This window comes from Mytilus edulis, chromosome 2, assembly GCF_963676685.1.
Source record: "Mytilus edulis chromosome 2, xbMytEdul2.2, whole genome shotgun sequence".
NCBI classification, from domain to species: domain Eukaryota; kingdom Metazoa; phylum Mollusca; class Bivalvia; order Mytilida; family Mytilidae; genus Mytilus; species Mytilus edulis.
In genome coordinates, this window is record NC_092345.1 from 62,923,384 (window position 1) to 62,936,905 (window position 13,522).

The following is a 13,522-nucleotide window of genomic DNA, read 5'->3' on the forward strand; positions in this document are numbered from 1 at the left end:
ACGATATGATTGAGTCGACATATTCTGCTGCTCTATTATGACAACATCATCCGAGAAAAGAGATTGATAACGAGAAGGGCATGAAATATTCGAGTAACGAGTAAAACGCCTTGTCATTTAAATTTAACGCATATTGCGGTAGTCACAAGTGAATCGAAAACCGTGCTTTTTCTTTATTTATACGATGACTTTGTGTCAGGAAATTTGGACTGTAAATGATATCCAAAGCGCAAGAATCGTAGAGCAAATAGGTACAAAAAACATGACTGGATAAAAGAAATTGACACAAGCACGAATTTGTTTGATTTATGACCGTATATTGAGAAAATACGCATTTTAATTCCCTTATATTTACCCATGGCTGTTGTTTTTGTTGACAAACAGCAAACACCCTCAATTTAGTCATTAAAAAACTACTTTTTGGTTAAGTTCATGTTTTACATCACATAATTACTTTCCACACTGAGTTTACATTTTATTTTGTACTCATAATACTTGTGTTGCATACAATTGTACCAATACATTTTATTGATTTTATGTGGACTACAAACCATTGCTTAGAAAGCAAAATAAATTTGGTGTAGGTCTAGTCCAACTGAAGAGAGCATTTCTCTTCCCTTTGATGTATACTATAAATAGGTTTCTAAAGCGGCAATTACATGTATAACAGTGGTTGCCAATCAGGGATTTTTATTTAAGAGTTTAAAAAATAGTGTCAGATTCCTTATACAACATGTATATATACATTATACAAGCTTGTTTTCCACTAGCATATACCCCGCGGTATGAAGAACTTGTGACAAGGGTTTCATATGAAATAAAATTTAAAAAATAAAATCCTCCCACCCGCCCCATGTTTTTCAAACATTTGGATGAAAATCTACTAATTAATTTTAGTTGGCCTTATGACCAAACAACTATCTTCACAAATTGTGTTTCTTTAATGTAAAATATTTCACTTTCATTTTCTTTTCTTATTTCTGATAAAGCATTTAATTTCTTTATGTTTATGTATTGCCTTTAAGATTATCTATACATTAAACTTTAAATGAATAAAATCTTCAATAAGTTGACACTGAGTGATATTTTACAGCTATCATACTTACAGGACTTCCCATTGGTCCATATCTACCTCTTGTTCCCATAAAACCTCTTGGACCCTGAATATAAAATCATATACACTTAACATGGAATATACATAAATTGACAATGTAGTGCAGGAAAAAATCATAAGTCTTAATTGACAAGGAACAAATAATGAATGCGTACCCCTCCCCATAATTCAAAGTATTGGAAAACAAGAAGTAGGTGCATGAAAAATTGGAAAAGGATTCAAACACTACAACTCATCACTGTAAAGTTCCTGATCAAAAATTAAATCCTTCTTTATAATGTTTCTTGAGAAAAAAGTAATGGAAATATTTGTTGGATGACCAATTGGATAGACTGCTAGATAAGGTTGATACGTAAGTCTGAGAGAATATAATTTATTTGTTTTAATTGCATTTGAACTACTTTAGATTTCAGTAACTACTCTTAGATTTGAACCTTGTGTTATCTCATACCACAGCTTTGTGAAGATGGAGAAGAATCAAGCAAAACATATCAGCAACTTCATATTGTGTGAAGAGAACTTGTCTCATATAAAAGACATCATAATATTATGACAGACTAAGCAAGGTAAAATATGAACTGTTAGAATCAAAAAGGCTCATTAACACAATTTGATGCATTTTGTTCCATAAGTTGTACCAACACTGTAAATTGGTTCTGATTGTTACTTGTAGCTGATATTTTTATCTTTCAAATCATACTTATACCAAAAGCATTTGTTTCTGGGCAGATGGCACCCACATAACTGTCATTCCCATAGTCATAAAACCAACATTGAGGCATTTATACAATATAAATCTATGATACCAAATTCAACAGGATAAACACAACTTTCTAATTAACCGTCGTAAGATACAATAAGGATCAAAAGTTTATAAAAAAAAAAATTTTTGAAGTTTTTGCATCATATGACATAAAAGCTTTAATAGTTATTTAAAAAAATATGCACACATAATATAGAACTTTGAAATTTAAACTGATTTTGATTTGTGTAGATGAATATTGTGCTTATTTTATGGAGCTATTTTCTGTTTGCATGATTATCATACATTTCATGTCAGAGCACCATATACAGTAATAAACAACATCCGACTTACCAATTCTCCTGGTGGTCCCACTGGTCCTGGCTCTCCAATATCTCCCTGAAATGACAATTCACATCGTATAATCAAATAAATGGTTGGACACAGATGATGCCCATGTTGCATATCATATGAATTTATAGAGACATAACTGTAGAACAGTAAAAGGGATGCTACCCAAATTTGAACTTGATCTGATTTTTGTGGGAATAAGTATTGTGTATAAGTTTCAAGTGGTGAAGTTGAATTGAAATCATCCCATAAATTTGACAGAGGCCACCACAAGTTGGTTGACCCTTACAGAATATTTGTTTCACAGATGATAGCGGATATGTTCCTGATGTTGTAACTTCAATGCCTTCCTCTTTTCCTGAATGTGACCTACCTAATAAGACTTATTACCTAGTTTGTACTAACATGAGCAACATGAAGGGTGCCACATGTGGATCAGATCTGCTTACCCTTCTGGAGCAGCTGAGATCACCCCAAGTTTTTGGTGGGGTTTATGTAGAACAGTTTTTAATTTTCTATGTTGCCTTTTGTGTACTTTTGTTTGTCTTTTACTTTTCTAGCCATGGCATGATTGTCCATTTATTTTGGATTAATGAATTGATGTCCCTTTGGTATCTTTTGCCCTTCTTTCATAAAATTTGGTAGAGGGAAACTTAAGTTAGAGAATGGAATTGAAAATCTCAGCAACTTTTCCATTTGTAAAGATGCACAACTCTAGAACAGTAAAAGTGACACCACCAAAATTAAAATCTGATCTGTATTTTGTGGTTATAAGCATCGTGTATTAGTTTCATAATATTTTGTTGAGGCTAACTAAAGTAAGAGAAAGGAAACGAAAAATTTAGCAATTTTTTCATTTGTAAAGGGGCATAACTCTATTATTTGTTTTTGTTTCTCTTTATTCAACTTAGGCTTATTAAAGACCAACATATGTTTTTGTTTTGGTCTACCTCTATACAACTTAGGCTTTTAAAAGGCTAACCTTTGCATTTATTTTAGTCGTTCTCCTACTTATAAACAATTTAGGTTTATGAAAGCCCAAAATTTGCATTTCTTTTGGTTATCAACAACTTATGCCAATGAAGGCCCAACCTCTGCATTTGTTTCAATCTTAGTCCGTCCTTTAAACAACTTATGTTTGCTCAAAATTATTAACATCTTGTAACTAAACAAAGTTTCAGCAAAAGCTGGAAAAATTATTTCTAACATTCACAGAGTAATAAAATAGGATGTTTGTAAAACATAATTGTGTAGAACACAAGTATTTCTGAAGAAAACATGAAAAATATTCATTCGACCTTTTTTTTTTTAAAGTTATTATAAAAATGCTCTATGAAATTGTTCTGTTTACCTGTGGACCTTCTGGTCCAACTGGTCCAGGTACTCCAGCAGCTCCAAGATGACCCTAAAAGTAAGATATTGAAAAAGATAACATATACCTGCATACTAGAAATCAAATTCTGACCTTCCACAGTATAAATATTGTAATCAAACAAAATAGTAATGTCTCATCTCAAGCAAAACTCAACAAAATCTGTAATTAGATGGTCTTAAAATACATAAAAAAGAATACTACAGAGTAGATGATTCCTTACTATCTAGTTAAACACTAATTGCATATTGATTTGAATTTAAACAATTTCTTTTACAAATTTTAATTTATCATTATTAATTTGAAAATAAACAACAACCATGTCTTGGGAATAACTTGTTTCCATGGGAGTTACTAGTTTCCACAGGAATTACTTGTTTCCATGGGAATTACTTGTTTCCATGGGAATAACTTGTTTCCACAGGAATTACTTGTTTCCACATACCCTATCTCCTTTCATTCCAAAAGGTCCTGGCATTCCATTGTAACCAGCGACTCCCTGAAATGGACAAAATATCTCATTCAAAATAAACTACAAAGATAACATAAGAAAAATAAAACTTTGCCCTTATTCTTCATAACATATATATGGCATCTATATACAAAATATGAATGATCCAAGTCTTCTTAATATAAAGCTTTTAAAAAGTTATCTAACACTGCTGCCCTATTACTTTCCCTATGTTGAACTTTCTGTGACAAAAGTTGAAGGCTAGACATAAATCTCTGTTATTTATGACTGTTGATCAAATATAAAATCATTCTGGTAAGAATTCCGGATGAAAGTTTATTAAACCAAATGAAAAAAAGTATCAACAAACAGGAAATAACTACACATGAATAAAAGTTCCAGTGTCCCCAATGTTGCACATATTTAATTTTTCCAATGCAATGATTTTTGAGCCAATCAAAGACAATGCTGAAATAAACCTATGATATAAATTTCATAAAAAACTGACATGAATGGTACATGTTAGAACTCTTACTTACATAAAATTAATATTTCAAAGGGGCATAACTCTTTTTAAAATACTTGATCGACACTGCTTTTTTTAAATAGTACCAGACATTCCTGGTGTTAACCTTGGATAGAAATTTCAAAACAATCCTTGTGGAAATGAAGGCATGAGAGGCCCTTAATGCAATTTTCTTTATAATTAAAATCCCTCCAGGGGCATAACTCTTTTAAAATAGTTTGATCAGCACTGATTTATGAACTTGTCCAAGAAATTTCTGATATTAACCTTTGATACAAATTCAATAAAAATTGGCAAATATTGTACATTTGAGAATGCTTACAATGCAATTTTCCATATAATAAAATATTTCCTAGAGTATATCTCATTTACAAATTATTGACCTATTCGATTTTCTAACTTGGTTGAGACATTGCTGATATAAACCAGTCTGTTCTATGGTCGGGTTGTTGTCTCTTTGACACATTCCCCATTTCCATTCTCAATTTTACTTGATATGAATTTCATAATCATCAGGCAAGAATTGTACACGCGAGAGCACAGGTATGATCTTTATATGCACCCTCACAAAAAAAAAAAAAAAAACAGATTTTGCTCATGGGACACAGTTGCCCCTTGTAAGTTTATGACAAATTTATCAATTTTAGATTATAAAGAGAAGTAAGTATAAGTTACATAAAAATTGGTTAAGGCAAACTAAAGTAAGAGTGTGGAAACAACAAATTTGCAAACATTTCCATTTATAGAGGGACATAAACTTGAAAACAGGGAAAATAAGGCTACCCATGTTAGAAATGAAATTGTGTTAGGGGGTTAAAAGCATTCTGTATAAATTTCATAACATTTGGTTGAAGCCAAGTAAAATTAAAGTGTGGAAACAGTAAATCTAGAAATTTTTAAAGGCAAAATACATGAACATAAGTTTCATAACATCTGATCAAAGGAAACCAAAGATATGAATTCTAAATGTTGGCTGTATGGACAGATGTACAGACAAGCAAGGGTAAAAGTTAATGCTGCCACAGTACATAAAAACTTTCCCAGCCTCATTTCAGCTTTTTCTTTGACCATGTACAGATTGATATAAAAAGGAATAGAAATCTTCCACTGATTGAGTTACATTTCTATCCCACATATTTTTTCTAGAGTTATAATCAGGAAACTAATAACACATCTCAATTATTCCTGCACTTTTTTTTATCAGTAACTATGGAGACCTTAAACGTAGTGACTTCAAAAATCAATAGAGATCTAAGTCTTATTATATCTGACAGTACATTTGTATTTCAGTATGAAGTATTTGATTTATCTTTTGTAAACAAAGATGACTGACAGCCCAGCTACTTTGTAGCATGAGGTAGAACTAGCTCTGAGCCTTTTGCCATCTGTCTTATACATCGTACCTTATCTCCTTGATCTCCCATAGCTCCTCTTTCACCATCTCTTCCAGTTCTTCCCTGTAATAAATATCAAAACTTGTTCACTAATTGTGAAAATTTTCTATGCTAAGCAATCTACTGTATTTTTTAATCATTATTACCATCAAATAATCAATGAAATCAAAACTAACTGTTTTTGTTATATAGTACAAATTTCAACCCAGTAAATATTGGAATTGTTAATTTTTTAACATATTGACACTTTAAAGGCAATAAGATTAATTATATATATGAAATTGTTGTAACACTTTCCTTTATAATTAACTTTTAAAAAAGTAATTGAAGAATTAAAAATGATTTCTTGTTTTTAAAAAATAATTAATTTCAACAGATCCCAAAAGCATCATAAATATTAGTTAAATTGATGCTCCAGACATTTTGTTGAATTTTTGGCCTTTTGAGTTTAACATAATGTTGCCATTTAATTTCCATCAAGCAAAACCTTGTTAATTGAAGTAGAAACTATATCTGCTCTTAATGAGTATTTTTTACTGGATATTTTAAGAAATCAAAGCATTCTAAAGGTAATGGGTATGCATACTATGCAATGCAATGTCCTCTACTAGAAAGAAGAAGAAACACATAATTTTAAGCAATTTTCTCTCTAAAAGGAACATATTCTGCAGATATCACACAAGCAGAATAAAATTCAAAATCAGATAAAACTTCTCATCATATGACTGTGAACAAATATCCAATCACCTGAATCAGGCATAACAAAAAAAGTGAGGAAAACTGAATTGACCTGAAGGAATGATGGACAGAGTGGTCAGACTAAAGGAATATATTCCAATAACCTAATTGATTGTTGTTTACTGTCCTGCATAAACTTACTCTTTTTCCTGGATTACCCTGTGGTCCTGGAGCACCACGGCCTCCTTGAGGTCCCTAAAATAAAAATGAAAAGTTCCAGGATGATGATATGGGTCATTTTCTCATGGAATGACATATATTCAAAATTGTCATAGAATTTCAGTTAAAACATTTAATTAAAAGTACAAAAGTACCAATTCTTTTTATTTAAATATACAAATAAACAAAATCTGAGGTTTGATAAATTTATATAGTAATTAAAAATTCTTCAAAAATTCAAAATTCTACAAAAATTTTGAAGTAAGAATAGTGTTTAGGGCATACGATACAGTTACAGGGGAGGTAATGACCTTACTAATGTAAATTGTTATTTTCGTGACGTCAAACAGTGACTTATCAAAAAAAGATGCAGTTTTTGGCTGATTTCTATCATTCTAACTGATTTAATTTAAAAACAAGTTCATGGACCCCTCTTTTTTAAAATGGCATTTGGTTTAATTACGTAAGAAGATTATGTGTACCAATTTTCATGAAGACGTAAATAGTGCAATTTTTTAATGATTAATATACAGCAAATAATTACAGTTTTTTCCTACATTCATGAACATTTGATAAATTGGAGTTCTTTGTAGAAATAAAAATGTACAAATTTATGCAATATTTATATAACACATAAATTACAAATAATTTAACAAAAAACAAATTGTGTTTATCTTTTAAAACAAAAAATTATGTATTTCTATCGAAAGGAAAAATAAGTCCACAAATCTGTATTTTGAGGAAATATCTGAAATTTGAACCTCAATTTACTCAAAAAGTAGCACATGAAGGTATATTTTTTATTACATATTTGATTTAATCAGGTAAAAAATAGCCTACATGCAAATTTTCATCAAAATTTAAATACGGGATCAAAACTGTATTGTATGCCTTTAAGGTAAAGTTGACAAGGAGCTGATAAACATTGTCCTGTTAATTGTAAATTATATATCAATATGAAAAGAAAATACATCTTGCAAAACATAATAAACAATACAAAAAATTAGAACTCTGAGTGTGTATGTCATAATTATGTCAATTATATGTTCCCGACTTAAAACCAATGTTGATTTTAAAGAATAATGTGAAAAAACCCTATTTAGACCATCAAGGGACAATAATTAACAGTTGAGATTATAATACCTGTTCTCCTGGGTGTCCAATATCTCCCTTTAATCCACCATCTCCTGGAGGTCCCTGTAATTAATTTATATTTTAAAAATTGTAATAATAATAATACATGTAATATATAAACAATAACAGTGTTTCTTTCTTCCAAGTATATTTCCAAAATGAGTCAAAGCAAAATATTCTTTGTATTTTACTCAGGTTTTTTAAGGACAAAAATAAAAATCTATTATATCGAACAAAATACTGTCAAGAATCAATTAAAAGTTGTAGAAAATCAATTTTTTGTTCAATTAAATAGTTCATTTACTTCCAATTTATCAAACTGGAAATGTAACGATAAAATGTATATGAACATGACACCATTTTGCACATTCAATAAACTTTGAGTCCTGCATTGTATATAAATCTAAGATACTGCTTTTGAAACTTATTCAAATAAAATTGATATAATAGATACAGAAAATGTTTTAGCAAAAGGCAGATTCTGTGTATAAATCAAAAACTGTCTTAGAGTTTACTCTGCATTTACAAGATTCTAAATATTATTGGAGACATTTAGTTGTTATCATCAAGCAAAAATGTTTTCATAATGACCTGTTTTGCTATTAAAATTCAATCAGATATTTTATTTGCATAAGCTAGCTTAAACAACAAGAATCAAAAATATATTTGTTTAAAAATCACATCATAAAAATTAACCTTTGTGTTCAATTTTCTTCTGGAACTTTCAATTAACATCTGATAGTGAAAAACAAAATTTGCTCTGCAGTTTTGATATTTCCAAGAATAAATAACCTCAATGGGATAATATCGAACTGAATGAACAACTAAATAACTCTATTGTTCCATAACCCTTATACCCTCAATCACTAAAATAAATTGGTAACCATTATTTCACTGAACTAAGTTATCTAAGGGAGACAATTCATTAGGAATTCTAATTTCCATTAAATAATTTATTTAGGGGAGAACAATTAATTAGGAAATCATGTTTCACTTAAATAAGTTATCAAGGGAAGACAATTAGGAATTCAATTTCACTTAAATAAGTTATATAGGGGAGACAATTCATTAGGAATTCAAATTTCACTTAAATAAGTTATCTAGGGGAGACAATTAATTAGGAATTTAATTTCACTTCAAAAAGTTATCTAAGGGCGACAATTCATAAGGAATTCAATCTTAAAATAACATACCACTGGTCCTGAATTTCCAGTCATACCCTGTGGTCCATTTGCTCCATGCATAGACATCTGTAATAAGAATATGTAAAATATTTTAAAATGTTATAAAATAAATGAAAGATTTTCAGAAGTCTGTTTTTTAGACCACATTCTTCATAAATATTTATATTTAACTACCGTACAACATGCATTTTTAATTGCTGCAAAAAACATGATGCATTTACATCAATTTAATTTCATATTAGAGTTCCATCTTTTCCTTATCATTTGATCAATTGTATCTGATAAGTGTTACAGAAAATATGTTACGATAGATATCTGCATGATGTGCAGATAGAAACGTTATGAGTAACCATAGCATCATGTACATAAATTCTCTAGTTGTAATGCACATTGCATTCATAAATTCCTAAACAATAAAAGATCAACCACTGACTTAACATTCTAAAAGTAGAATTTTGAAATGTAAAAACAAAAAGCAAAAGACTTGATTATAGATAAGAAGCCCATGTTTAACTGAGTAAATTACAGTAACTTGATTTTCCTTTAGCAGGTAATTATAAGATCACAAAGTTCTGTCAGTATACTTCCAATGTGTTAACACTTACCATGTGCTGTGATAACATTTGTCGGAAGGCCTCAGCTTGTGGAGCCCTCTTTTGGTCCCAATTCATCTACAAACCAAACAAACAAATAGTTACTGATGCTATCTCTATGATACAGTATGTATGGCCAACTAAACTTATTTTCTTTTTATTGAATAAGAAATTAAAAGCTAGGTAATGAAAAAAAAAATGTATATACACAAGTTACAGAATATATTCACATAAAACATTTAAAATAGATATTTCCTTATTAAACACATCTCCATTTAAAAAAACTACTCATATATACCAGGATTAAAATTTCGTAGCCAGACATGTGTTTTGTCAAAATTGAAAAACTTCTTTCTGAACATCTATAATACTAAAATAACGAGGTCCAATTTGTCAGCCGCAATGGGGTAAAAACAACAAATCAAAGAATTCATCTTTATATATAGCTAATATAGGACAACAGAGTTGATTAAAAATTACACCACTCCGGAGTCCAGGCCTTGAAGGCATAAAACTTTGCTCAGTGTTCAGAGCACAAAAATCATGCTCGAAACATGAAATCCAGCAATTTGATTGGTTGATTTTCGAGTCTGAGTACAAGAATCATGCTCGAAAGTTTTATCACCGTGAGGCCAGACCATTTTGTTTTCCCAATAATTGATATTGCCAATAAATAATAAGTTCCGGGTCAAATCCGATACGGATACCAATAGTATATTCAAATGTTACCTATACCTTATCTGTACGTTCCGCATCTGACAGACGCACCACCAAACGGTGCATTTAGGATTTGCTATATACATGGGTCATTATCACAGGGATGACATTACTAAATTCTATCATTGTCACATTGTTTGCTATTGTTGTATTTTAATCAGTATGACTTTAAAAGATGACAATATGAACACCAAATTCTAGACTTAAAATAAGGCGTATAGGTAAGTTAATTTCCAATTTGTTGGCCGACATGACGCAAAACAGAGATACAAAGAATTCAACTTTATTTATAACTAATATTGGACAATGCTGTTGATAAAAAATTACTCCATTCCAAGCCCTACTGTTTTTCAAATAATTAATATTACCAATAATTGATAAGTTCCAAGTCGACGGTTTCAAACAGAAAGATTTTGAAAGTAGAGAAAACTGTGCATCTTATAATTAGCATGACTTTATCAAATGACAATATCAATACTCAATATCCAGGCTGAAATAAGGCTTACACATAGTTATATACTTTAATTCAGTCATGGATCAGCAATTTCACAGGTGTGTTCTAGTATCTTTAATATAAGACCATCATTATATTTCCAGGTAAGATGTCGCCATAACATAAGCAAAACTAAGACCTTAGATGAAACTAGAATCATTCATAATTTATGATTAGCTTGTATTTAAATAAGGAAACCGTCAATCAAAGATTGATTATACAATCACTTTTAGCAGAAATTGGAACTGATTAAATAAATAAATGTCAACAATAACTAACTTACAGGAATGACAAAAACATGGCCTGGGGCTCCTGGTAGACCAGCGGAGCCTGGTACTCCATCCCTGCCAGAATATCCCTGCAAAATGAAAGTACATTGTATAGTATTAACAAAACAATATTTTTACTTCCAATCTGGTAGTATTTAATTGTTCATAATAACAGTACGATTGCTATACAAGATTAAATTTTTTATTACTGGATCAGTTATTTCCATTTTGAAAAAACATCCCCAAGAAAGCCTATGTGAGAATTTTTGTCGTGTATGCTTGCACTGAAAGGACAAGTCACATATGACCCAAAGTTGAACAGTTAGTCATGCTTTATTTTTAATTGAAATCTTATTTTTTAAAATTTTGTTTCTGTAACACAGTGCAGTACTAAACTTACTGAATCTCCTTTTGGACCTTGTGGTCCAGCTGGTCCTCTTGGGCCTGGTGGTCCAGGTGGGCCCTGAAATATTATATATGTATGGTAACTAATTTGAATCAATGAACCAGAAAATAAAGAAACTAGAGGCTCTAAAGAGCCTGTGTCGCTCACTTTGGTCTATGTGAATATTAAACAAAGGACACAGATGGATTCAAGACAAAATTGTGGTTTGGTGATGGTGATGTGTTTGTAGATCTTACTTTACTGAACAATCTTGCTGCTTACAATTATCTCTATCTATAATGAACTTGGCCCAGTAGTTACAGTGGAAAATGTTAGTAAAATTTTACAAATTTTGTGAAAATTGTTAAAGAATGACTAAATAAAGGGCAATAACTCCTTAGGGGGTCAATTGACCATTTTGGTCATGTTGACTTCTTTTTAGGTCTTACTTTGCTGTACATTATGGCTGTTTACAGTTTATCTCTATCTATAATAATATTCAAGATAATAACTTAAAACAGCAAAATGTCCTTAAAATTACCAATTCAGGGGCATGAACCCAACAAAAGGTTGTCTGATTGGTCTGTAAATTTCAGGGCAGATAGATCTTGACCTGATTAACAATTTTACACCATGTCAGATTTGCTCTAAATGCTTTGGTTTTTGAGTTATAAGCCCAAAACTGCATTTTACCCCTATGTTCTATTTTTAGCCATGGCGGCCATCTTGGTTGGTAGGCTGAGTCATCGGACACATTTTTTAAACTAGATACCCAAAAGATGATTGTGGTCAAGTTTGGATTAATTTGGCCCAGTAGTTGCAGAGGAGAAGATTTTTGTAAAAGATTACTAAGATTTACGAAAAATGGTTAAAAATTGACTATAAAGGGCAATAACTCCTAAAGGGGTCAACTGACCATTTCGGTCATGTTGACTTATTTGTAAATCTTACTTTGCTGAACATTATTGCTGTTTACAGTTTATCTCTATCTATAATAATGTTCAAGATAATAACCAAAAACAGCAAAATTTCCTTAAAATTACCAATTCAGGGGCAGCAACCCAACAAAAGGTTGTCCAATTCATCTGAAAATTTCAGGGCAGTTAGATCTTGACCTGATAAACAAATTTACCCCATGTCAGATTTGCTCTAAATGCTTTGGTTTTTGAGTTATAAGCCAAAAACTGCATTTTACCCCTATGTTCTATTTTTAGACGTGGTGGCCATCTTGGTTAGTTGGCTGGGTCACCGGATACATTTTTTAAACTAGATACCCCAATAATGATTGTGGCCAAGTTTGGTTCAATTTGGCCAAGTAGTTTCAGAGGAGAAGATTTTTGTAAAAGTTAACGACGCAGGACGACGACGGACGCAGGACGACGACGGACGCCGGACGCCGGACGCAAAGTGATGGGAAAAGCTCACTTGGCCCTTCGGGCCAGGTGAGCTAAAAAGGGAAATTAACTAATATGTGCCAGTTAGCATTATTGCATTAATCCTTAACATTTTTCTGGTTAAAAGAATAAAAAATTAATACTCAACAGTGTCACTCAATTAAGTAGTTCCCTAAATAAATGTCCTTATTGTATCATTTTTAAACACAATTCTAATTGGCTTATTCTCATTAAGTTCAATCCAAGTGTCAAGAAAAGATGGATGAGATGAGATTCCACCAAAGTCTGTAAAATTTTTCTCTGATCATTGTCACTTTATTGTTATTTTAAGTTTGATAGTGGCAAGAGGTCTTAACTCTCAAATTGTCCCAAACATATGGAGATAGATATTTGATGTATTTTGAAAACATATGTGATCAAAAGTGAACTTACATATCTGTAAGCATAGGACACTCCGGCAGCTGCATCATATTCTACTAGCTGAAAAATACAGGGTACAAACAATG

General features: G+C 31.1%; 1 protein-coding gene across 2 annotated transcripts in view; it reads right to left on the reverse strand.

The window, feature by feature from the left end:
- The window catches only part of LOC139512631 (collagen alpha-1(V) chain-like), a 74,422-nt gene that overhangs the window by 41,983 nt on the left and 18,917 nt on the right, over positions 1-13,522 (reverse strand). The window contains exons 6-17 of one of the 2 annotated variants that reach the window (XM_071300378.1): positions 13,449-13,496; positions 11,638-11,700; positions 11,252-11,326; positions 9,771-9,836; positions 9,175-9,231; positions 7,991-8,044; positions 6,830-6,883; positions 5,960-6,013; positions 4,025-4,078; positions 3,559-3,612; positions 2,211-2,255; positions 1,107-1,160 (exon numbers count right to left, since the gene is read on the reverse strand). In XM_071300378.1, the coding sequence (XP_071156479.1) occupies positions 1,107-1,160; positions 2,211-2,255; positions 3,559-3,612; positions 4,025-4,078; positions 5,960-6,013; positions 6,830-6,883; positions 7,991-8,044; positions 9,175-9,231; positions 9,771-9,836; positions 11,252-11,326; positions 11,638-11,700; positions 13,449-13,496 (678 nt within the window). Of the gene's footprint in view, positions 1-1,106; positions 1,161-2,210; positions 2,256-3,558; positions 3,613-4,024; positions 4,079-5,959; positions 6,014-6,829; positions 6,884-7,990; positions 8,045-9,174; positions 9,232-9,770; positions 10,258-10,396; positions 10,698-11,251; positions 11,327-11,637; positions 11,701-13,448; positions 13,497-13,522 lie in introns of those variants that run through there. The other variant, XM_071300379.1, reaches the window with a different exon arrangement.